Source organism: Choloepus didactylus, chromosome 12, assembly GCF_015220235.1.
Source record: "Choloepus didactylus isolate mChoDid1 chromosome 12, mChoDid1.pri, whole genome shotgun sequence".
Taxonomy (NCBI): Eukaryota; Metazoa; Chordata; class Mammalia; order Pilosa; family Megalonychidae; genus Choloepus; species Choloepus didactylus.
Window position 1 is genome coordinate 60,013,107 of NC_051318.1, and position 27,136 is coordinate 60,040,242.

General features: G+C 33.0%; 1 protein-coding gene across 1 annotated transcript in view; it reads left to right on the forward strand.

Annotated features, from left to right (window-relative positions):
- MYCBP2 (MYC binding protein 2) overlaps positions 1–27,136 on the forward strand; it is a 377,400-nt gene that overhangs the window by 76,051 nt on the left and 274,213 nt on the right. The window contains exons 4-13 of the mRNA XM_037800441.1: positions 2,775–2,928; positions 5,553–5,749; positions 11,867–12,109; positions 12,339–12,410; positions 13,884–13,980; positions 17,813–17,886; positions 18,987–19,125; positions 20,567–20,643; positions 21,503–21,707; positions 23,604–23,768. Of these exons, the coding sequence (XP_037656369.1) occupies positions 2,775–2,928; positions 5,553–5,749; positions 11,867–12,109; positions 12,339–12,410; positions 13,884–13,980; positions 17,813–17,886; positions 18,987–19,125; positions 20,567–20,643; positions 21,503–21,707; positions 23,604–23,768 (1,423 nt within the window). The remainder of the gene's footprint in view (positions 1–2,774; positions 2,929–5,552; positions 5,750–11,866; positions 12,110–12,338; positions 12,411–13,883; positions 13,981–17,812; positions 17,887–18,986; positions 19,126–20,566; positions 20,644–21,502; positions 21,708–23,603; positions 23,769–27,136) is intronic.

The window sequence follows — 27,136 nt, forward strand, 5'->3', positions numbered from 1 at the left end:
CCAGCAGTGACATTGGATTGACTGTATCATTAGTTATTTGTGCCCTGTAATTTTTCATCTTTCAAGGGTAATAGAGAGTTTTTGGGATTGGGTTATTTGAAAAACAACAGTAAAGGTAAAATGCAGTAAATTTACAAGACTGTTTTCTGAAGAAGGGTGAAAGGTAACCATGGTTGCCTTAGTGGTTAGTTGTGGTTTATCATTAAAACTATTAAAGCTTAGTATATTAAACTGTTAAAGCTTATTAGTATAGTTAATAATTTTAAAGTCATATTTATTAGTTTATTTTTTATAAAAGCAGTGAATATTCATTGTGGATGATTTTTAAAATGCAGAACATTTTTTATAAACAGGAAAATAATTCCTATAATCCCATTACTTTAATACTTACTGTTAACATTTTTTTTCTATGCACTCATTAAAAATATATTTATTTCTACACACAAAAAAATTGTACTATATTTGCAGTGCTATATTTTTCTCTTTATACCCTTTTTAATATTGTGAGGGAGGAGGAAGTATAGTGTGCTCTCAGTTTCTCTTAAGGCAGGCTTCAAAATATGAAGTCCAATTTCAAAATTCATCCATATGGTAGAATACACTTTACTCAGCCAAACTTCAAAAAAAAATTATGCTTATTTCAGAACATTTTTAGTTCTTGTCCTTAATAACTCAGAAGTAAATATTAGTATTTCTTAAAAAGGTTGGGAAACTTGAGGTTGATTTTTTCTTTGCTATATATTGAAAACATATCACTGTTCTGAAATGTATTAGTTTCCCCCCTCATTAAAAAAAAAGAAATTCTATGTCAAGCTAAGATATGATTAGTGAGAATCCACAGTGTCTAACCTAGATAGGTGGGGAATTCTCTATCCTGATGACTGTGGCTAAAGTTTAGCTGACTAAACCAGCTAGACTGTATTCCTAGGCAGTCTACCTGAGTTAGCTTTTGTCATATATTTGTTATTATTGCATAAACTTAACATAGAGACAACTCAGGAACCTGGTCAGTAAGCAGTCTTACCATTTCCAGCAAATTTCAATAATTTCTCTATAATTATAGGAATCATATTTTTGTAAATGAACTGTAGACAAAAATGTGGTCTGTGAAATCAAGACTCTTCTTGAAACTAAGAGCAAGCAATCTTAAGGAATGCTAGGATGTACTAGTCTCCCGTTTTCCTGAGGATAGAGCTCCACGTTTTTACTTAGGAGATCTTTGACCTCAGAATTCTGTTTCGTCTAAGTGCATAAGCAGATGAATTCTTGGACAGCATATTTTTATATCCTAGTCCATTCCAGGAAAAGAAATTTTATCAAATGAAAAAATTTCATTGCTTAATGCCTTTGTATCATTTATAACTCTGTCTATAAACATTTCTGTAATCTTAGTTATAATCAAGTGAAATCCTGCTAGGATTTTTGAATTTCTCTAAAGCCAACACTACTTGTTTTATGACTTCTAATTTATATCTGTTCTTCAGAAACCTTGCAAATGATTATCAGAACTGCAGCTGACTTGCTTACAACTGATTTGATCCTTACCTGGAAAATATATTTCAGAGTTGCTGTAGTTTTTAGCATACAATTGAGCGAGTAAACAAATATTTATTGTTTGCCTGCCATGTGCCTAGCTCTGGACTGGGCCTGGGAGGTATTAAGCTATTTAAAGACATGTTCTTTGTCTACAAGGAGACCACAGTTTTTTTGGGAAAATGGAAATCAAAATAATCAGTTATATTATATTGTAATAAATGCTGTTATTAGAAGACTGGGTAAGAATTATTTATATAGCTATTACCTTATTCTATAATAAACTCTTAGAAGACAGGGTCTAATATAATATATCTTCTTATCTTCTATTGTGAGTTGTACAAAATAAGTGCTTAAGAAATATATATGTAATATATGAATGAATAAAAAAATCTCAACAGAGCAATTCTTTCACTATCGTATCCAGTAGAATTAAAGCTTTGATACGTCTCTACTGAATAGTCTTGTTTTAACTTTTTGTGTTATGTACTTCTCTGAATAATTTACTTTAACACCTCAGAGACCTTATGCATCTGATTCTCAAAATGGAATTTCACTGTGAGTTGTTTTATTAGACCTCTGAAGGTATATCTTATGCCAGTTCATCACATTTGCTCCCTCAATCTTTAGCTACAGATTTATCTACCTTTTGCTAGACACTGAGTCAGATTTCTCTTGGTCCTGATGAAGAATAGTTAGATAATTAGAGTAAAAGTACCAGTAATATTTTAGCTAAGCAGTTTCTCATTCTTTTTGCGATGCTCCTACGAGAATAAGGGACACCATCTATAAACAATATTGTGGTGATTGTACCATTATAGGAAAGGGTAAGATGAAAAGCTCCTTTTTAAATCTTTTTTACTTTATGTGCTATGCTGACTTTATTTGTGGCCATAAGTAACAATTAGCATGACTTTTGACAAGAGAGTGCTGAATTTTACTTGAGTACAACCAACTTTTAAATTAATATAGTTTATTTCTTCTGAGTGAATGCAATCTAGTATCTAATTGTTTCAAACAGTTTTCATGCTGTTTTTGTACTGTGCCAACAGATGAAGGTTTTCTAAATCTTGAAGGTAAACATCCTGTTTTATTTTTATGTGTTGTTTTGTTTTGTTTTTGCCTTTTTAATATTGCAGGGATTTATCATTCACTGGCAAAGTAACTTGCACCAGTTAAACTGCCTGGGAAGTGTTTAGCTTGCATGTTATAAAGTATGATTTTTTTTTCATTTTAAATAGATTATTGAAGTTGGACTTTGTGAAGTTTTTGAATTGATCAAGGAGACACGGTTTTCTCATCCATCTCTGTGTCTCAGGAGTCTCCAAGCCCTGCTTAATGTGCTTCAGGGTCAGCAGCCAGAAGGCCTCCAGTCAGAGCCACCTGAGGTCCTAGGTAAGAGCTCAGACCCATTGAATGGAGGATTTAAAACTAAATAAATGGCTTCTCTTAATCATATACAGTAGCATGTAGTGCAGTCTTTGTTTAATCATGGTGATGAAACAGTAGGGATATGTTTTATGATATTTTAATAACCATGTTCCAATGGAGTTAGGGTTTTAAGACTGTATATAGTTTTCACACAGACAATTCTTGATTGTTGTGATGATGGGGATAAAGCAAAACATAAATCCTTGGAACCCAGAAATAATCCTCAAGTCTTATTAATCACTAATAAGTTGTTCTTATTAAAACTTTGACCAAAATAGTTACTATTCACAATTAGTTTCTAAACAGAGAGAGCATTTCTTCTGTATTTATCATAAATAAAAATTCATTTGTGTTAGGGATAATGTTTCTGAGTTAGCAGCAACTTTCATTAAAAAAATAAATTTGCTTTTCTTCAAGTGTGTTCTTTTTTCAGTGCCCACATTTCATGCCAGTGACTTAAGCTCAAAACTTAATCCTCTGAATCAGAAAGGAGCTCTTACTCAAAAGGTATTAAGGAGTAGAAACATAGATGGAAGAACAATCTTTCAATTGACTAATTGCTTTTCTCTGATGCTAACAGTGAGCCTTCAAAGAGTCAAGAGTTTTCTAGATCTTTGTGGTATAATGTCTAGAAGTACTAGAATGATGATTCTCAAACATTAGCTTATTTCAGAGTCATCTGGGCCTTACCTATCAAGTTTGTGATTTGGCAGATTTGGGGTGGGGCCTGAGAATTTGTGTTTCTAGTAAGTTCTCAGATGATGCATATGCTGCTTGTCTGGGGACCATGTTGTGGGTCTGAACTAGAGTTTGGTCCTTTTCTCTACTTGACTATTTGTATTTTACGAGACCACATGTGAGAACCTATGCATGTAATTACATGTCATATTTTTCTTTTTATCATATATACAGTGCTCTAGTTTTTGTATTTGTTTTTTTTGTTGTTGTTGTTTTAGTGTAAGGGTGCGTTGGGGTGGGCGGCCCTTATTATTCTGGCCTTTAAAACAAAGTGAGGATTTTTTTAAAACAACAGTCCAGTCTTTCTTACATGTTATTAAATGCTTCTATGGCATAAAGACTGGCACGTGTTAAGAAGCAGGCACCTTGTTGGTTATTGTTATGGTGGCATCAGTGATCATATTAATATTGTGGTATACTCTTGGCTCAGCAGCATTTTACTGAAGATTTATCTCATTTTATTTATTGATTTAATTATATTTCATTGGTAATTTTTAGCTCTGGTTTGCCAGTTACCAGTTAATTGGACTATTTAAAATAGTACTAAAACCCATTTCTTTCCTCTTAGGTCTTCTACCATTCTCTTGTCTCCTTTCAGTTATTGTACATTTTTGTATCTATCCAGTCTAGACATAATACTTCTTTTCTTTTATTCTTTTCAAAATTGATCTTGTTCTTTATATTGAATGTTGGAATTGTAATGTGTGTTTAGCTTAATTATCTTAAATCTATCAAAGCATTCACCTTGTTAATGTACTCATTTTAATTTTCTTGTTAACAGTTTCAAATTCTACGGCAAGAAAAACTAGTCTTTACACATGTTATATACCTAATTTCTTTGGTCTCTCTCTTTTCTATCCTTTCAACTCTTATCCTTGGTCTCCTCACTGCTTTGACTTAATTTTCTGTGTAAGAGATTTACCATCACTTCATATATTTTAACTTTCTTTAATTAACTCAAAGAAGTAAGTAGTAATTTGGTTTTTTAAAAGCTTTTTTTTTCTTTTGAAGCTTGTCTCTGCTTTTTTCCTTTGATATGATATTTTATCACAATCATGTTAGTTATCCTTTTTTTCCCATTTGATTATATTCAGTTTAGCTTTTGAATAACTCTTAATAGCTTGATGATTATGTACATCAAGCTTCTTTTTACAAGTAGATTTGATTTTGTTAATCATCTACTTTAATCATTCCTTTATATCTGTGTTTTTGTTTGATTTAAAGTTAGAATGTATGTTCTCAAGAATTTTTAAAATGTAAACTGAGTTTACATTTGCAAAATAGTATGCCAAGTTTTGGTTTATCAGATCATTCATTTATTCTACACAAATTTTTGAGCACCTCCATGTTCTGTGCTGAAAGCATATGATATAGTAATAAACACTGTTGTTGTCATTATGGAGCATTGCATCGGACAGTTGGACACATGTAGAATTGCAAATATTGTTAAATAGTAGAGAGGAAAGCAGAGGGAGTTCTGAAAGTCCTTGATAACAAGCTTCCCTGAAGGTGTGACATTTGAGATGTGAAGTTAACTAGGTTAGAGTTAACCAGGTTAACTAGGTTAGAAGGTTTTCATGAAGAAAGGACAGCATGTATTAAGGATCTAACACAAAAAGGAGAGTAACTTAAAAAAGACTGGTATGGCTGAAGTTGAACTAAATGCTCTCTAAGGCCTTGTTAAGTAAATATTTTAACTCTTGGGGAAAAAGTGTAATTAGAAAGGAATTAAGGCAAAGTAACTTTTAGCTATCTTTAGTTTTTTTGTAACAAGGCAAGGTATAAATAAATATGCTTATATAATGTTCTGTATGTTGAATAAATATAATTGAGTTATATTTTATCCACAGAGTCTCTTTTCCAGCTCCTTTTGGAAATCACTGTTCGAAGTACTGGGATGAATGACAGCACAGGGCAGTCCCTGACAGCACTTTCCTGTGCTTGCCTCTTCAGTTTGGTGGCTTCTTGGGGAGAAACAGGAAGGACCCTTCAGGCCATCTCTGCTATTCTCACCAATAATGGCAGCCATGCTTGCCAGACTATTCAGGTATTTCATATTTATTGCTGCTTAGACATTTATAAGATATCAAGTTGCAATTTCATCTCAATTTTGGTTAATACGAATTCCCTGCCTTTCCTCACTCAGTAAAGTAGTATATCTGTCCAAGATTGATATAGAACACATTTAAAGCATTTGAGCTGAGCAATACCTGTGTTAAACTCTGTAGCATTAAAGATAATTAAAACATGGTGCCAACACTACAGCCTCCTCTTTGCATTTTCTTGCTCTCTGTACTCATCCCCACCCCATTTTGCCCTGAATTTTCAATTATCTAATTCCTTTTGTAATAAAGTATCTTTTCTCTTTTGTAATAAAAGGATATAGAATATAATATCAAAATACTGTAGTTTTGATTGATTGTGGTTTTTAATGTGTTGATTTTGTCTTTTTGATGAGTTTGATTTACTTTCTTTAGTCAGGCATATAACATTTTAAGCTTTTAATATCTGATTGTGGAATAAGCTCTTTACCATTGTTAATGCTGGGTGATTAACCCTCCTTATAGGCAAATTTGATTTAATTCTTTTGGACTGTTCTGGAAATGGCATAAGGAGTTATAGTTTTAAGTCCTTGTAATCAGCCTTTCCTTGCTTCTTAGGACAACTGCTACATCAGGTGGAAGGGGTGCTTCAATCCCATTATTAGCTGGCAAAGACAGCAAAAGGAGTATAAAGATAATTTTCTGTGACTTTTTAAGGGATCTTAAACTTTCCTTATCAAACATGAGTAGTCCCTGGACTCCTACTCTTTTCACTCTTTCTGCCTTGTCTAGAATCCTCTTTTTTTAAAAATGTAGTTTTATTGAGATATATTCACACACTATACAAACCATCTGAAGTATACAATCATTGGCTCACAGTATTGTTACATAGTTGTGCATAGAACCCCATGATCAATTTTAGAACATTTTCATTACTCCAGAAAATAAAAAAGAAAAAAAAAGAAAAGCAAATCTCCCAAACCTTTTATCCCCCCTCTATTATTGCCCTATAGTATTGGTGTAGTACAGTTGTTACTGTTGAACAAAGAGTATTAAAATACTATTGTTAGCTATAGTCCATAGTTTGTGTACATTTTCTCCATAAACTTCTCTATTAACTCCCTGTAATAGTTTTATACATTTGTTTTAGTTCATGAAAGAACTTTTTTATATTTGTACAGTTAATCACAGGCATTGTCGACCACAAGATTCACTGAATAATGCATTCCCATGTTTTAACCTCCAAATTTCCTTCTGGTGACATAGATGACTCTAAACATCCCCCTTCCACCACATTCACACACCATTCAGCACTGTTTCACAATAGTGTGCTACTGTCGCCTCTGTCTGTTTCCAAACATTTAAGTTCAACCTCGTTAAACATTCTGTACATATTGAGCATTCGCTCCCCATTCTTTAGCGTCATTCTACGTCCTGGTAAACTATATTCTATAATTTATGCCTATATGTTTACATATTATAATTAGTTCATATCAGTGAAATCATACAATATTTGTCCTTTTGTTTCTGGCTTATTTCTTTCAACATAATGTCCTCACAAGGATCATCCGTGTTGTCATGTACATCAGGAATTCATTCCTTCTTACCGCTGAATAATATTCCATCGTATGTATATACCATGTTTTGTTTATCCATTCTTCTGTTGATGGACACTCAGGTTATTTCTGTCTTTTGGCAATTGAATAATGTCACTGTGAACATTGCTGTGCAGATGTCTATGTCCCTGCTTTCAGATCTTCTGGGTATATCCCAAGTAGCGGGATTGCCTGGTCCTAAGGCAACTCTATGCTTAGCTTCCTGAGGAACCAACAAACCGCCCTCCACAGCGGCTGTTCCATTTTACATCCCACCAGCAATGACTAAATGTTCCATTTTCTCCACATCCTTTCCAAGACTTGTAGTTTCCTATTTGTTTAAGAGCAGCCATTCTTATAGGTGTGAGATGATATCTCATTATGGTTTTGGTTTGCATTTCCCTAATGGCTAGTGAAGCTGAGCATCTTTTCATGTGCTTTTTAGCCACTTGTATTTCCTCTTTGAAAAAATGTCTGTTTGTGTCTTTTGTCTATTTTTTTAGTTGGGTTGTTTGTCTTTTTATTGTTGGGTTGTAGGATTTCTTTATATATTCTGTATATCAAAACCTTATCAGATAGTGGTTTCCAAATATTTTCTCCCATTGAGTTGGTTGCATTTTCACCCTTTTGATAAATAAAGCCCTTTGAAGTACTGAAGTATTCGATTTTGTGGTGTTCCCATTTATCTATTTTTTCTTTCTTTGCTTGTGCTTTGAGAGTAAAGTCTAAGAAACTACCACCTATCACTAGATCTTGGAAATGTTTCCCTACATTTTCTTCTAGAAGTTTTGTGGTATTGGTTCTTATATTTAGGTCTTTGTTCCATTTTGAGTTAATTTTTGTATAGGATGTGAGACAGAGGTCCTCTTTCATTCTTTCAGATATAGATATCCCGTTCTCCCAACACCATTTATTAAAGAGACTGTTCTGTCCCAATTGAGTAGGCTTGGGAGCCTTGTCAAAAATCAATTGGCCATAGATCTGAGGATCTGTTTCTGAACTCTTGGTTCTATTCCATTGATCAATACATATATCTTGTGCCAGTACCATGCTGTTTTGACCACTATGGCTTTATAATATACTCTAAAGTCAGGACGTGTGAGAGCTCCCACTTCATTCTTATTTTTCAAGATGTTTTTAGGTATTTGAGGCCCCTTACCCTTCCAAATTAAATTGATAATTAGCTTTTCTATATCTGCAAGATAGTCTCTTGGGATTTTGATTGGTGTTGCATTGAAACTGTAGATCAGCTTCTTAAAGACATTTAGCCTTCCAATCCATGAACACAAGAATGTCTTTCCATTTATTCAGGTCTTCTTTGATTTCTTTTAGCAGTGTTTTGTAGTTTTCTGTGTACAAGTCGTTTACATCCTTGGTTAAGTTTATTCCTACATATTTGATTCTTTTAGTTGCTATTATAAATGGAATTTTTTTCTTGATTACCTCCTTGAATAACTCATTACTAGTGTATAGAAACACCATTGATTTTTTCATGTTGAGCTTGTATCCTGTTAACATTAATTTGTTCAAGTAGCTTTGCTATCATTTTTTTCAGGGTTTTCTTAAGTATAGTATCATGTCATCTGCAAATAGTGACAGTTTTATTTCTTCCTTTCCAATTTGGATGCTTTTTATTTCTTTTTCCTGCCTAATTGCTCTAGCTAGAGCTTGTAGCACAATGTCAAATAGCAGTGGTGACAGTGGGCATCTTTGTCTTGTTCCCACCCTTAGAGGGAAAGCTTTCAGTCTCTTGCCATTGAGTGTGATGTTAGCTGTGGATTTTTCATATATGCCCTTTATCATGTTGAGGAAGTTTCCTTCGATTCCTATTTTTCTAATTTTTTTTTTTTTAATCAAAAAAGGATGCTGGATTGCTGCATTAATCAATATGATCATGTGGTTTTTCCCCTTTGACTTATATATGTGGCGTATTACATTGGTTGATTTTCTAGTGTTGAACCACCCTTGAATACCTGGGATAAAATCCAACTTGGTCATGGTGTGTAATTGTTTTAATATGCTGTTGAATTCTATTTGTAAATATTTTGTTGAGGATTTTTCATCTATGTTCATTAGAAAATTGTTCTGAAGGTTCTTTTCTTGTAGTATCCTTATCCAGTTTAGGTATTAGGGTAATGTTGGCTTCATAGAATGAGTTAGGTAATGTTTCTGCTTCTTCAATTTTTTGGAAGACTTTGAGCAGAAATGGTATTAATTCTTCTTGGAATGCTTTGTAAAATTCGCCTGTGAAGCCATCCAGTTCTGGGCTTTTCTTTGTTGGTAGGTTTTGGCGAATGATTCAGTCTCTTTACATGAAATTAGTTTTTTGAGGTCTTCTATTTCTTCTTGAGTCAGTGGGGGTTCTTTGTGTGTTTCTGGGAAGTTGTCCATTTCATCTCAGTTGTCTAGTATGTTCGCATACAGTTTAATTTTTTCAGGGTCTGTGGTAATGACCCCCTTCTTGTTTCTGATTTTTTTATTTGCAGCTTCTCTCTGTCTTTGTCAGTCTAGCTAAGGGTTTGTCGATTTTATTGATCGTCTCAAAGAACCAAATTTTGGTTTTATTGATTCTCTTTATTGTTTTTCTCCTCCACCTTTTGCCATTTCTGCTCTAATCTTTGTTATGTCTTCTGCTTGCTTTGGGATTATTTGCTGTTCTTTTTCTAGTTTCTCTGTTGTTCAGTTTAGGTCATTGGTTTTAGGTCTTTCTTCCTTTTTAATGTAGGTGTTCAGGGCTATAAATTTCTCTCTCACCACTGCCTTCACTGCATTCTATAAGTTTTGACACGTGTTCTCATTTTCATTTGTCTCAAGATATTTACTGGTTTTGCTTGCAATTTCTTTTTTGACCACTGATTGTTTAAGAGTATGTTGTTTAACCACTGTACATTTGTATGTTTTCTGTTTCTTGGTTTGTTATTTATTTCCAGCTACATTCCATTATGGTCAGAGAAAGTGCTTTATATAGTTTTGATCTCTTTAAATTTATTGAGGACTGTTTGGTGTCTTGTTTCTTTTTATGGTCCTTGATTACTTGAAGGTCCTCCAATGCAGTGTGCTTTGAGGGTTCTACAAATGTTTAATTTAAATATATATGTAAAATATATGAATACTTCTTACATTTTAATAGGATAGTGACCACAAACGCATAGGCTTACTAGGCTTCTAAAAAAACTGAAGATGGAAGCTTTGCATACCATATTAGCAATGTGGATGTAAATTCTAGATAAGAGAACTATAAGTTTAATGTGACTTATTCTGGAGAGGGAATTTGAAGTAGAATTTGACTGTATATAATAAGGTATTATTTTTATAAAAATAAAAGTTGTATAATTTGGCTGAGTTGATGGCCTGAGAACTAGAAGGAGAGGCACATGTATCTGTGAATAGTGGATCTGTTATCCCTCTGCAAGTTTTACCCTCTAGAACAACACTGTCCAACAGCAAATGTAATATAAACCATATATGTAATTCATAATTTTCTGTTAGCCACATTAAATAAGTAAGAAGAAACAGTTGGAATTAATTTTAAAAATGTTTTACTCAACTCAGTATATTTGAAATATTATTTTAACCCAGTCAATATAAAATTATTAATAAGATTATATATTCTTGGTTTTTTGCCATGTCTTTGAAATCCAGAATGTATTTTACATTTAAAGCACATCTTAAATAACATTAGCCACATTTTAAGACTTCATTAGTCACATGTGGCTAGGGGCTACCCTAGAGGACAGTGCCCTTATAGAACTGGGCTCTACAGGCAGGCAGTCTTTCTTGGGTGGTATATGGGGAGTAAAAAGATGAGCAGGGAGTCAGAATATTGGTTCAGTGCTGGAGACTATTGAGCATTTACTTTTCAGTACCAGATATTTGGCAGGCATTGATAAATATTGGTTAATAAGTGTTGAATGCATATACTATTAAGTTTTCATATCATGGGAAATTGTTGATGTCAACAGTGATTAGGTATTAGAAGCAAAGTGGAAGAGAAACACCAGAAATTTTGCTTTATCTTTGTAGAAGCTAGATTGATTCCCTATGTTGAATTGCTTAATTTTATGCTTCATTGTTTTGAAGAAAATTAAAAATTCTGCATATCACACAAAAGATAACATTTTGACTAGTGTGTACTCTGGTTCTAATACCAAATAATGTTATTTATATCTTCATGTTTCATTTATTAATCTATGTTTTAATTGTCAAAACTAAAAATCATAGGCAGTGCTGGTTACTTGGTGTTTTGGACAGAGATATATATTTCATTGTTTTTTTGTTTAAAAAAAGTGTTTTTTGGATCTGACCTTTTTATCTTGGCCTGCTTGGGACTTGCTTCTGATCATGAGCTTTTAGTTGTTATTTTTTTGGTGGGAGGGTGGCATGCCACACATCATCTTTCTTAAAATTTTTTTTTTTTATATATATATATAAATGATGGTGTAACACTGAAGTGTTTTTATGTTGTCTGTTTTGTATTTGGAACCCCTTTTTAAATGCCTTTTTGCATTTTTCTTCTCTTTTGAATAGGTGCCAACAATACTAAATTCACTCCAGAGAAGTGTACAGGCAGTTTTGGTGGGAAAAATTCAAATTCAGGACTGGTTTAGTAACGGCATTAAGAAAGCAGCTTTAATGCATAAGTGGCCATTAAAAGAAATATCTGTGGATGAAGATGATGAGTGTCTACTTCAGAATGATGGTTTTTTTCTTTATCTCCTATGCAAGGATGGCTTATACAAAATAGGCTCTGGATACAGTGGAACAGTTAGGGTAATGTGATTCCTTATAGTTCTTGATCATAACAGAACATGTATCCATACGGAATTGTGTTGTTTGTTTCTGGATTCATTTTTAGAGTAATATCTAATTTTCATGTAATAATAATTCTTTAAAAGTTATAATTGAAACATGAGCAATAAATTTCATTCACCCAATGTATTATTTTTCATTGATTATTAATAATGGAACTGTTGAGAGACTAACTTTTGTTATTTTGCAGGGCCATATATACAATTCTACATCCCGCATCAGAAACAGAAAAGAAAAAAAGTCTTGGTTAGGGTATGCTCAGGTAGGAGAAAATCGCAATAAACCATACTCTTCTTTCTTAAATTTTAAAAACATGTGGTTCATACTTGTTTAATAGATATATAATATCACTTCAATTTAGACAGAAATGGTATATTTTTAATAGTATGGCTACAGCAACAGTGTGACATAGTATAAAGAACATTGGCTTAGAATTCTTAAGGCATTTACTTTTAGTTCTGGCTCTGCTCCTTACTAGCTGTGTAAGTTTGGACCATTCAGTTATCTTAGCTGGTTCTCTGTTATTTAGTTATAAAATGGAAATAAAAATGCCCTCTGTTGGAGTTTCAGTTCTAGTGAGCCTCTGGATAAGTATCAAAGACCACTTTTATCATTAGGAAATCTGAAATGGGGAATGTATCTGTGACCTGAGACCAAACTAGGGCTTCTTCCCACAAAAGCTTCCATTCTAAGTCTCGATCATTACTCCAGGGATTGTAGTTTGGCCTGCCAACTAGATGCTAAGCCAGCTGCGTAGAGGATCATGCAGAAAATCACAAAAAAGAGAAAAGAGCTAGGCTGTGTTGCTTTCTTAATAACGTGATCTCATCCCCTAAACAATGTGTCCAAATGCATGTCAGACCCTTACATGGTCAGCAATCAGATACATCATTCCTCCTCATGGTGGTGAGAAGCCAATGAAAGATGGAAAAGAGGAGTCAGTAATATTTATTTTCACACTATCCCTTCCTAAGAGGCAAAACTCAAGCTCCCTTTTGGTTGAAAGTAGAATGAAGATTTTCCTGCACACCTGCTTGTTCAGCTCACGGGATTGTTGTCAACACCAAATGATAAAAGATATTTGAAAGCATTTTGAAAACCAAAAAAATTATTGTTATATGAAAAATAATGCTGCTATATCAACTATTGGGGAGATTTTAAAATTTAATTTTAAATATCAAATTAATTACTCAGTAATTATCTCTTAAAACCTAACCCGATTTGAAATGTCTCTTCAGATATGTATTGGCCACCCTACCATATTTTTATCTAAGAAATAACACCGTGGGAAAACGGATTTTTATAGAATACTTTCAGTGGCACATCACCCCAACTAAAGCCACTACTTGATTGATTTTGAAATGACAATCTAAATATTTTAGTTATTTTTATTTAACATATTTCTTAAAGTAATAGTGATCATTTCTTTTATTTATTTGGCAAGTGATATAGTCATTTGGAGCAAGAAGTTTGTCCCGTCCTGTGTAGTGTTACTTCTGTGTGTATCTAAGAATATGATACACAGACTAAACTGATTGCCAAGTAAAGTGCCTACTCTTACTAAAGTATAGCCAAATGCTTTTATTTTTAATCTTTAATAACTTTTAGACATCAATATTGATGTATTATCATACCTCAAAAATTGTAACATGAACTTTTATGACTGCTTTTTCTGCTAAATTGGGAATGAAAAAAATATTTTAACACATATAGGAAAATTTTTTGTTGTTATCAGGGTTATTTATTGTATAGGGATGTGAATAACCACAGCATGACAGCCATAAGAATAAGCCCTGAAACGCTGGAACAGGATGGCACTGTAATGTTACCAGGTATGTTACTCCACTTGTTATTTTTCTTCACAAGTGTTTTTTAAGACATGTGCATGTTAGGCTACTCAGACATACAAAGAATGATTAGCAAAGAATACTGCTTGCTGACAGAGGAGTCCAAAAAATCTTGACATGAAAAATGCTATTGTCTATATAAAGTTAATGCATGTAGGAACAACAGACATTACACATATAGTTTTAATGTTTGTTTTCAAATTCTTGCTCATCTGCAGTCTGGTTCTCTCACCCCTCCACCAAGACTGCTTCAACTGCTGTATTAGTGGGATGTTGTTACTTTGTTGCTCTTACTAAAAAGTCAACACTAGCTCTTATATGACATGATACAAAGAATCTATGTTTGTTTTTACTTTACAACTATTCACTTTGAAACAACTTTAAAATAAAGAGGAAGTCTCAAAGTGATAGAGATTTAGGTGTATGTCAGGAAGGTTTTCAAAATTTCATGTTTTATGCTTTTTAATAATACTCTGATGTAACACCTCGGATGCAATTTATTTTGCCTTAAATTTGAGGTTTTAGATTTATGTTCATCATTCAGATCACTGTGCCATCTAAATTGTGAGGAGGTGGATCTCTTTGGAACACTGGGCAAATTCTTAAAATATTCTCCATTGGAAGAATTTCCAGTTTGCTTTTACCTTTGATACCTTCTGAAGTGGTTTGTTTATATTAAAATCTTGAAATTTTAATGGGTCTATCAGTAATTTCATGGTAAGCAGCAATATTACTTCTAGGCACTTGACCATCTGAAAACAATGGAGAACCGTTGCTCTGAAGAACACATTGAGAAGGATAATTGCTCCCAGGCTGCTTGTTAATTTAAACAGGTTTCTTGTAGTTCCATCAGACTTTCATTTGGCCATTGCTATATGTGTGTATGTTGAAATTAGTTTACATGACACTATTTTAAGGTATATGCCATATTTTATTTATGTTCATTTCACAAGTGGGGAAGCTTTGGAAAGCAGATGATTTAATGAAGCTGTTTTGTAAATAAATGGCTATTTGTTTCTAGGTACATCTATGGGGATTTTTTTTTTTCATCACAAGTCCAGGACTATGTCTTTGGTTCTAATGATAATAAATATTTTTAAAAATAATTTTAATAAAGTAGTCATGTTTATTGTGCAAAAATATGAGCCAAAAAAGAATAAAATAAAAATTATCTGTAACTCCGTTACCTATAAAGTGCTATTATTAGCATATTCTATGAACATGTTAGTGAATATCCTTAGACTTTGTCCTATGTGTAGATGTACATACTTGTGAAAAAATGACCATATACTACATACTATTTTTATAACCCACCTCTTGTACTTAATATTCTGAATATACTTCCATGCCATTAAATAATGTTCCGCTTTTTTTTTTAATTTTAAAGTTTTATTCTGGTAACATATATACAACCTAAAATTTCACATTTTCACCACTTACCACAACATTTTAATTTACAAAATATATTCTGTTGAATAATGTAATGGGATGGAAGTTCCTTCTAATTTTTTTGCTATATAAATTGTACTATAGTAAACATTGCTGTCACTCTGCTTTTGTGCAAGTCATTAGAATAAAAATTCTAATTTTTCATAAGTTGACAAATCCTCTCCCTCCCTCCAAATGGATGACTACTACTATAAGATATTTATTTCTGAGAAGCCCTAATTATTAGTAGAGATTGTGATTGAGAAGACAATTAAAAATATTTACCTAAAGCTATGTTATTATTCAACCATTACATTATCTTTCTGCATCATTTAACATTTGAAATGCAACTTTTAAAAATATAAACATGCTTTTAAATTCTGTTTCATAAATATGTACTGTATTCATGGTGAAGAGTAAACCACACTCTGGGAAGATATTCCCATATTGTGTGTATTCCAAACCGGGAGATGTTGCTTGACATTTTCCTGAAGATGCTGTCTTACAACATTATATGAAGAATAAAGAAAGGATAAAGAGAAAATCTTTTTGAAATCACTCTTCAGGAAGACTCAGCCTTCAAGCCTGAAAGAAGCCAGTTGTCATTTTCCCACTTCTTTGACCTGGACTGCATTTTCTTCAATAGCTCTTTTTTTTCCTTAGTAGGGACAACTCTGCTCTGTAGCTTTCCTGTCAAGAAGGAGCAAAAGTGAATTGTCAGGTTTATAGATGGTAATGAATACAGTATTAAAAATTGACATAAATAAGGAAATTCCTTAAGCTTCACATTTCAGCTTGTTTTACAGTCTAGTTCATAAGACAATTATTTTCAACCTGCTATTGCTGACCTTAAAACATACTCTTTTGTTGTTGTTGTTAATTGTTATTTTATCCTTTGTATCTCCTTTGTGTTTCATATTGTATCCTTATGTCATTTACTTTCCATGTCTGGTGACAGGTTGCCTCAGATCATGAGGCTTTTTGCTTCTCTTCTTGCGCCACTTCACTCCTCACCTCTGCATTTATCTGAAATTATAATGAGTTTTTCTTCTTTGCTTTTTAGTTTAAAATCTTACTGCTTAGAGCTTGAGAAGCATCTTTCTTGCGCCTCTTTATTCTGTACAGTGGACTAGGAACTCTTTCTTTCGATTTCTCCTCTCTTTGATTACCAAGTCTCTTGGGCTTCCAGTGGGCCTTGTCTCCCAGTTTCTATTTCCAGTTTGTGATCACTGAATTCTCTATTTGGTAAGGGTGCCTGTGTTTTGCATATTTATAATAAGGAAGTATGCTAGTATGAAGCTCCTGGGCAAAAATGTAGAGTAATCCAGTTTATTTGGGGGTGGGGAGGAAAGGAGGGCAGACCACTGCATTACTACTTTAAAAAACAAAAAAACAGAATTTTATGTTTGGTTGGTTCAGGTGCAAATAAAATGAAATTTTTTCTTTGGTACTGTGACTAATAGAGAGATTCATCCTAGTTCTCTGCAGTTGTTTTGGGAATTGTGTGTGCTTTTATATCTGCTTGCTGAACATTTCTGTTTTTCCAAAGGGACACAGTTTATACGTAGCCGATAGATTTTGCTTGTGGTTTCATGTTAGTAGCAATTACTAATATATGTTCCAGTGGTCCTTCTGTAATACATGCATCCCTTGTTACAAATTGAGCCTGTGTGTTATTTTGATCAAAATATATAATGTCCTGTTCCACAGAGATATATACAGTATTGACAGTATATGAGATTGCAGCTAAGTTGTATGATCACTTTCAGACAAAGAAATATGTAAACATGTATTTGTCTGTTCTGTGGAGTAGGTACAATTAAAGACTTTAGAGTATGCAAAATGCTAAAAATGCTGCAAATAAATAAATTTCTAAGTGGAAACTGTACAACCAGTTTTTAATTACACCTATTTTATAAAAGCAAGGGATATTTGTAGTTGGACACTGTAGACCTCAAATACAGAAGCTGTAGGTCTATCTGTATTTTTTTTATGACACTAATGACTGTAATGTATGTCTGAGGGTAGAGTGTTGCCTATATTGCATGTGATTGTATTGAAATGGTTATAACCAATATTCTAGTTTGTTCATCATTGTGCATGTTTTCTGGTAGACTATATCTAATACTAAGTCATTTGAAATTAAGTAGGTTCTTAGGTCTTTGAATATGGAAGACATAATGTAAGCATAAAATGTAGTATGTATTATTAGTTGAATTATTTAGTTTCTGCAAAGTTTTAATTCTTTATTAAAAAGTGCAGTCTCCTTTTGAGTTTATCCTTATTGCGTGGAGAACTCTCATTCTGATTTCAACAGAGGAGTAGAGTCATATTTTTTCAGGTGTTTATTTATATTGTAATATGGTTACTTTTTCTTCCTTTTGCCCAGATTGCCACACTGAAGGTCAAAATATTTTATTCACTGATGGAGAATATATTAATCAGATAGCTGCTTCAAGAGATGTAAGTAGTCTGAATCATGAGGACCTGGTATGGAAGTGGAATCCCTTTTCCTCAAGGACAACGCTGCTCACTTGCACGTGTGCGCTCTCGCACACGCGCGTGCTCTCTCTCTCTATATATTTTTTTAAACTCCTTATTCTCTACTCCCACCCTGTCCTCTGGTAACATATATTCTAGATTCAAACACAGTGAGTTTGCTTATTCTAATTTTTTTATCTGAGTTGAATATTATAATATTTGTCCTTTTGTGTTGGCTGATTTCACACAGCATGATGTTTTCAAAGTTCATCCATGTTGTTGCATGCATAAGAACTTTATTCCTTTTTATGGCTCAATAATATTCTGTTGTATGTGTATAACAGATTTTGTTTATCCATTCATTGGTTGATGGACACTTGGGTTGCTTCCTTCTTTGGGCAGTTGTGAATAATGCTGCTATGAACATTGGTGTACATCTGTTCAAGTCCCTGCTTTTGGGAAATTCCTAGAAGTGGGATTGTGGGTCATATGGTAATTCTATACTTAACTTTCTGAGGAACTGCCAAACTCTTCCACAGCAGCTGCACCATTTTATATTCCCACAACAGCAGTGAATAAGTGTTCCTATTTTTCCACATCCTTTCCAATATTTGTAATTTTGTTTTTTTAGTAGTAGTCGGTGTAAAATGCTATCTCATTGTGAGTTTGATTTGCATTTCCCTAATGGCTAATGATTTTGAGCATCTTTTCATATGCTTTTTGCCCATTTGTGTAACTTCTTTGGAGAAATGTCTACTCAAGTCTTTAATTTTTAAATTGGGTTGTTTGTCTTTTTATTGTTGGGTTGAAGAATTTCTTTATAGATTCTGGATATTAAACCCTTATCAAATATGTAGTTTACAAGTATTTTCTCCCATTGTGTAGATGTAGTTTTACTTTCATGATAAAGTCCTTTGAGACCCAAAAGTTTTTAATTTTGATGAGATCCCATTTATCTATTTGTTGTTGTTGTTGTTGCCTGTGCTTTGGGAAAATATTTGTTTTTTTTTATTGGACAGAATATAGAGCCTAAAGAGGCAAGCTCATGCAACATGAAACTGTGGATATTTTATTTCCTTTAGGATGGCTTTGTTGTCAGAATATTTGCCACAAGCACTGAACCTGTGCTACAACAAGAATTACAACTTAAACTGGCCAGAAAATGCTTACATGCCTGTGGTATCTCACTATTTGATCTGGAGAAGGATTTGCATATTATAAGTAAGATGACAAAATAAGTCTTTTCCCCACATACTGATTTTCATATTCTTTATTCTTTTAAAAACCTAATGCTGTGTTTTCAGCAGTGCAGCCTATATTTTAGCAGGTATTATAAGTAACTAGGAAATATCCTTTAAATAGAGTATAGTGTTTGAAGGTTATTTTAAGGAAGTGTCTAATAATTTACCTTTTTCATTTTGAATTAAGCGAAAGAAAATATACTTATGTATAGTAAGAATTATGATGAACAACGCTTCTGGGCATCATTAGTTTACATGACCCACCTTTTTCCAGTTATTTAAAATTTTGAAAACTTCTCTTGTAAATCCTGCTAAATAATATTCATAGTTTTCTTATTCAAACCTTTACTTTTTATTTAAACAGATTTTCAAGGTATCCATTGAGTAATCCTATAGATTGTGAAAATTTTAATTGTCCTAAACACTGATCTTTCATCTGAATACAGTGATTCATATAATCACAGAGTATTTCTTGGGCTTGATATACTTTCTCTTGCAGTATCAGAGTAGTAAGTAGGACAACTAGTTTCAAAAAGGTATCAATTTTGGTCTGCCATGCTGCTCTAGTCTTAATAATGCTATTCTTGAATTTGTGGAATTCTTTGCAGGACCCACCTTTTTTGACTGCTATTTCATTGAATTAAACTTGACATTAGTGCTTTACTTTGCATATTTTATATGAATTATGTAATGTTTTTGTAATTCCCTCATAGGAAAAAATGAATTGAGCTTATAGTTTTAAAATTTTAAAAGCCCATAAATTCATCAGTTATTAGTATAATTGGACAAAATCATAAAATTTGATTTTGAAATTTGAAAATGGTTATAAATATTGGCGTTTATGTATACATACAAATGTATTCAAATTCATAGAGTAGCTACATGAATTGTTCTTCAAAAAAAAAAAAAAACATGGACAGAGAATCAGAAATAGCTTAATTCAAATATCTTCATGGCATTGTTAAAGCACAAATGACTCTAAGTGTGTTCTAACCTTACCAACCTTTATATTTTGTTTACTTGTAAATTGGGCAATATCGTTGTGAGGATCAAATGAGATAAATAAGATGTATGAACTCTATAATGCTTGCTCTCTAATAGATCTCATTAAAAGTTTATTTATTTATTCAAGAAATATGGCTGACACTGAATTTTAGACTTCTGTTTATTTTTGAAATATAATTGGGTAGTAGTTTAGGGCAAATTAAGAAACTTTTGGTAGTAGTATCTTTCTTCAGAGTAGTACACTTATTATTATTCCAAAATTTTTTCATTTAGGCATATGAGTATGTTTTGTCATCCTTGCTTTTGAGGAATATTAATTGAATTGACTTTTTATAATCACTTAAAATAGTGCATGTTATAATCAGAATTATTCCTATTAGAAATATAATAGCATTTATTGGTCTTGTAATAATCAGGTACAGGGTTTGATGAGGAATCAGCCATTCTTGGTGCAGGACGAGAGTTTGCACTAATGAAAACAGCAAATGGAAAGGTAAATTACTCTTTTTGGAGTAAAAATTAACATTTTCTGCTTTAAGAGCTAGTTGGTGTAATTTGCTGATTACTTTTCATAGTTCACTTGTTTAAACTTAATCGTCTTTAATATTTTCCTTTTTAATTATTTTATGCCTTTTTAATGTAAAATTGTATTCATGCTGAAAATAGTATTAGGAAAGAAAGTTGTGATATTTAAGGTCTTATAAAAACTTTATAAAATGTTAAATTTTCACAAATATTTACTTTTAATTTTGGAATTCTTTGTGTAATTTTTTGAATTAGAGTGAATTCATGTTCTGTTTTTATAAGTAGCATATCCATTGAAAATTTCTCTACCTGTGAATGTGTAGAAATATGCAGACTACAAGTTAGGTGAAGTAGGAACATGTGTAATTAAGTCATAGATTGTGAAGGCCAATCTAGAGATGTAAGCTTCTCTCTTTTGTAATGCATGTGAGAATAAAGTAAGGTAGTTAAAAGAATTCTGAAAATTAAAATATTAATCAAATATAGCATATTTGGATATAGGACTTTTTACAACTGGGAAAAGGAAATTGAGAAGTTTATAAATTGCCTGCCATTGTGAGTTTGGAGTGTATTTATGGACATTAATATAAATATGAAAAATTTATGAGTATCCTGAATATATAATTAAGTACTATGTCTTGGCAAAATTTGCTTATTTTTCTCCTGCATAACTTTGTAGAGTTGAATAGTGTAAAAAATGTTTCGTTCATTTTTCTTTTTCAATAAAATATGGAAGCTTCTTATTTCTCTTAGGTGAAATCTGTACTCTGTCCTCTCTAAAAGGTACTATAACCCCTCCCCTCATTTTTTTTTTTTTAATACATAAGATATATTACACTGGCAAATACCAGAGCCTTGGAATCAAACAAGGTGGTCCGTCAGCAGGAAAATGGGTTGAGCTACCAATTACAAAATCACCAAAGATTGTACACTTCTCAGTTGGACATGATGGCTCTCACGCCCTTTTGGTTGCAGAAGATGGGAGCATATTCTTTACAGGATCTGCTAGTAAAGGAGAAGATGGAGAATCAAGTAAGTTGGCTGATCAACTGGGTGTTCACTGAAAATAAAAGTACTGTGGAATTTCCTTAACATAAGGTATTTCAATAACATTAACCTCACCAAGTATAACTGAGAATTTTATACTGGGACATAGTAGTGATGCCACACTGTTCATTAAGGGATTGTGATTGCTGATTTCATTCCAGAGAGCATATTCATGAATTTTTATATGCTTTATGTATATATGGCTATTCATCTGAGGATATATGCTTATCCTATTTTTTTCATGGGTGTTATTTTTAAAACTTACTCATTTATTCCCCTAATTTTTTTTGGGGGGGGACTCAAAAGTTTGGAAAGAATACATATTTCAGAATGAAGGTAAACCTTATGTAAACTTGTTTGTAGTATTGGTTGTATATCTCTGTTTTTGTCATTATTTCCCTATGATAAAGTTGTTGCTCAGTGTCTTTGTTTGCGAGGACTGCTATGATAAATACCACACAATTCATTGGTTTAAACAACAGAAATTTATTGTTTCACAGTTTTGGAGGCTGGAAATCCAAAATCAAGGTGACAGCAAAGCCATGCTTTCTCTGAAGTCTGTAGCATTGTGTTGATGGCAACCTCTTTGGCTTCTCTTACTTTGGGCTTCTTTTGACTACTGCATCTAAATTTCCTTTGCTTGTAAAGATTCCAGTCGTATGGATTAAGGTCCACCATGATTCAGTTTGGCCTCATCTATGTAGAACTTTGAAGATCCTATTCACCCTGACACGTCATAACATATTCAAAGATGCTATTTATAAATGGGTTCACACACACACAGATATGCAGATTAAGACTTGGATATGTCTTTTGTGGGGTACATGATTTGATCCTTAGCACTTAACAGTGAAAAAAATAAACAGTTTTGTTTATCTCTTATCTTTTACTTTTTATATTTCTGCTCAGATGCTTCCTTAAAGTCATTTTTCTCTTTTGTAGCTTCTCATATTGTAGCACATGGTGTTAGCATCTTAATGAGGACTAGGTTTTGAAGTTGACGCATAAGAAAAATCATGTGTAAATTAACGTTACCCTGGAAAAATCCCTTAAAATATCCATAATGTATTTTACCGTCTCTCAGAAATTGTAATACATCCATTTTTTTTCCCTCTGGCATTTGGAGCACATTGTTCTCTTTGGTGGAGAACCAGATAGTTTTGTATATATGTATATGGATCATGTTGTATGAAAAATAATGTTATCTTTAAACACCAGAGCTGTATCTAGCACAGCAATATATTTTTATTTGAAAGACATGAAGGAACTAGGCTGACCAATGGAACAGCAGATTGATGTCTCCAATCTCTTGCTCATTCCTGGGTTTTGGTTTTTGAGAGTAGAGGCTGCTCAAATCACCCACGTTTAAATTTATTCTCTCTTCCTGCATGTGTATCTTTCCCTTCTTTAATAGTCACTCATTAACTTGGTGTAGATAGCTAGTAAATATTTGTTGAATGAATGAAAAACTGGTTTTATCTTCTGGGATCTAGCATTAAGAATATATGTGGAATAGAGTTTGAGAGAAAAGGGACTTTTTATGTATGTGATCGTGGAATGGTGTTGATATAGTTTAAATAGCTAATACAGAGATTGGGCCCCTCAGAAGTTCGGTAGAAATTTGGTGTTTCCCATTGGGAATTTCATTGTGCTACAAAGAAGATATGACAATGATAGCTAAAATATTAATTGACCAGATGAGATTTGCAGGTTGACTCATTATAAATTGACATGATGGGAAGCCCAGGCCTTTGTGAAAAATAAGTAAAGCAAGTATAATATAAATGCAAGTAATAAGTTTTTTCCCTGGGCTTTATATACAAACCATTATTATTATTTGTACATAGATATCCTAATTTAATTTTTTTGTTGTTTTATAAGGTAAGAGCCGACGGCAATCAAAACCCTATAAACCTAAAAAGATAATTAAGATGGAGGGAAAGATTGTGGTCTATACAGCCTGCAATAATGGAAGTAGCTCTGTTATTTCTAAAGATGGAGAGCTATACATGTTTGGAAAAGATGCCATTTACTCTGACAGTTCAAGTAAGTTAAAAAACTTAATTGTGAAAAGAAGTGTCAATACTAGTCATTATGTATTGCAAAGACATGTCTAGCAAATTAACATTTGCTGCATGCTTTCTCTCCAGTTTTTTTCTTTCCTTCATATCTTACCACTCTTAAAGAACACTGTCACTAATTTCATGCCGAGCTAATCATAGAGCTTCGTTGCTACTTTCCCTGGAGAACTTTTTTTAAGACATGTCCGTGGTAGTGCCTTGGGGGTATGATTTTCATATCATAGCTGTGTTGAATTATTTTTCTCTCTAAACTGTTAGGTTGTTGAGGAGGGACTAGCTCTTTCTCTCCTACTATCATATCTCTAGTGCCTTGCACAGTGTCTGGCACATAATAAGATTCTCAAGAAACAGTCGTTAAAAGACTGATTGACTGATAAGCCAAATGTTTAAGTAGTGGATATGCGGACAGAAACAGTTTTATATGTCTAAACTCCAGTCTCAAGAAAGATCATCAGATTATGTTGCTAGACTTTTCTTTCTAGCTCTTAGAAATAAGTATAATGGAATGAGGCAACCCACTTGGAAGGATTTTATATGAGATAAATATGTATAAACTCATAATATTTATGAATTTATTTGTAAAAAAGGAAACCAGAATTGATAAAGTTTGTGTTTGGAAGTTTAAGCAATTATCTCATGCTCAGGAAATGATGTATATGGAACATTTGTAGCAATTATTAAGTTGAACTGTGCCCAGGTGGTATGTGAGCTTGCTCAATATAGTAATATTTAGATTCTCAGTTGACCTGAACTGAATAAAAATTTTGGAGTAGGTCCATGGACAATTTAGCAATAGTAATAAAATTTTTGCTTGCTAACATCTTTTTGGTTAGGGCCAATAGAAATTTATGCATTTGTTTGATAGTTATTCATTGAGCAATGACTATTTGTAAGAGATGGAAAATTAGATAGACATGGTCCCTGCCTTTTTTTTTTAAGGTTTTTAAAATAACATTTTTTTTTCCAAGCTTGTAAGTTAGTTGTTCAGTATAGAAAATTGAAAAGCACAGGAAGTAAAGAACACAAAAGTCATCGCGAATCACAAGCAGTTTACAGTTTGACATATCCTTCTTGGTCCTTTATGTGTACGCGCACAACTGAGGCTACATTTTTAGGTGGTCGAGATCACACAGAATGTATCACACTTTGTCATGAATATTTACCAATTCAGAGTCCCCAAACCATGAGTATTGTGATAATCAAGAATACATGACACCTACTCAATTGGGGAAAAAATGTATTCCTGCCTTTCTTGGGGACAAAAATTTAATAAAAGACAAAAATTGCAGCAGGCCTCTTTAGATATTGGCAGAGTTACAAATACTGCAGTCCCTTAATGATTAACTAAAATGAGGCATAAAGCAAGAGTACAAAAGTATATGCATCTAAGAGAATTCATTGTCAGATCTATATTGTAATAATAGCAAGGTATGTTTCCATTGAATTATTTAACATTTTCCTGTGGTACAGCAAGAGATGCATACATACAATTGTTACATCAAAATGGAGATATGAACACATCTGCATACATCCCTCCCCCTGCACTTTCTTCTGCCTCTCTGCACCCAACCTAATGAACAAGACCTGATGCCTGTTGCTCAGGTGGTTTAACAATTCCACGTCAAAGATGCTTCTTTTCTGTTAACGAAAAGATATTTATAAATTCGTTAATTCACTAGCTCTACTTTTTATCATACATTATCACCTCAAGATATCTGAAGAGCTTAAATGTTGTGAAATAAAGAATGAATCTTATTTGCAATAAACAGGTATTCTAAAAAAATTCACATAGAACTATGGTTATAATCTAAAACTGTCTTCTAGATATAGAGATACCAGCATAGAACCCTTCCCTTTGCCCTTCCTCTTCTTCCTGTTCCTCCATTTCATTTACTAAGTATAGAAATGTGTTCAGCTCCAAGAGGTGGATCAGCAAAGGTCCCTCCCAGAAGACAGGCCTTCCTGTCAACTAACACAGGGACATTTGTATAGGGACCATCTTTCTACCTCTATTTAGACTTGTCCTTTAATATACAGCAATAACTAAAATGCCTATATAGAACAATGGTCAGACAATCTGAACTTGTCTAACAACAAGAACCCTTCCCTCTGCACTTCTTTCCCTGCCCCCTGCCCCCCACTGCATCAGCATATTGCTCCAAGACATCTAGTTTAACAATGCCATTCCCCATATTACAGCTAGTCCTGTGTATTAACAAAAAAGATACTTAAACTACTATTTTACACTCTCTGCTTTTAACATATGTTCTAAGCATCTAGAAAGATTAGATGTTTCAAATATGACTTAAATTTGTCCACAGTACACACCATAGCATTGAAGAAGCCATAAAGAAGTAACAAAGGATATAATCTGAAAGTGTCTTCTAAGTAGGAATGTTCTGGCCTAGAACATTTCCCCTTCTGGGATATATCAACCCAATGATGGCATCTGCAATGCTTAGAGGGTATTTGAACAATTTTGCTTCCAAAAGTAAAATTCTGTCATTTTCAAAACAAAGTCTTCCCTATAAATTTTAACAAGAAATGTACAAAATATATTACTTTACTAAGTCTACTTCTGTCACACACTGACTACTTTAACATCTAGAAAGATTATATGATAAAATATTAGGACTTGTTTGTCCACTATAACACTATATATATAGTAAAGTATAACAAAATGCACAGAACACATAGGATGATGGTTTATCTTGCCCAACTGTAGACTTACTTGCATAGAGCCCTTGGCACTTCCTTCTCCCTCCTCCCTGAAACAGCAAAAACAGAATGTATACTGCTCTGGAAGTGGTTTGACCATTCCATTTCCAAAAGATATTTCGTATGACTATCAATAAAATATCTACAAAATGTGTTATTTTTCTTTCTCTACTTTTAACATACTTTGTGTACTTCTAAACATCTAGAAAGACTAAATGTTTCAAATAAGGACTTAAATGTATCCACTATATACATAGTAGTGTTGAATAAACTACACACATGAAACAATGATTATCTGAAAGTATCTTTTAAATAGAAACATTCTGGTCTAGAGCTTTATTTCTCCCAATTCCTTGTCTCCACCACAAACCCAATTGATGAATTACAGGCACATGTGTGATGTGATTTTACAATTTCATTTCCAAAGTCATTTTCAGAAGACAGCCTTTCTATGAATTTTAACATGAAGAGTACAAAATGCATTAGTTTACTAATTCTACTTTTGTCATACATTGGCAACCTCTTTAATATCTAGAGACTAGATATTATAAAATTAGGGCTGATTTGTCCAGTATATACTCATATATACTGTACAGCAAAGTTAAATGAATGCAC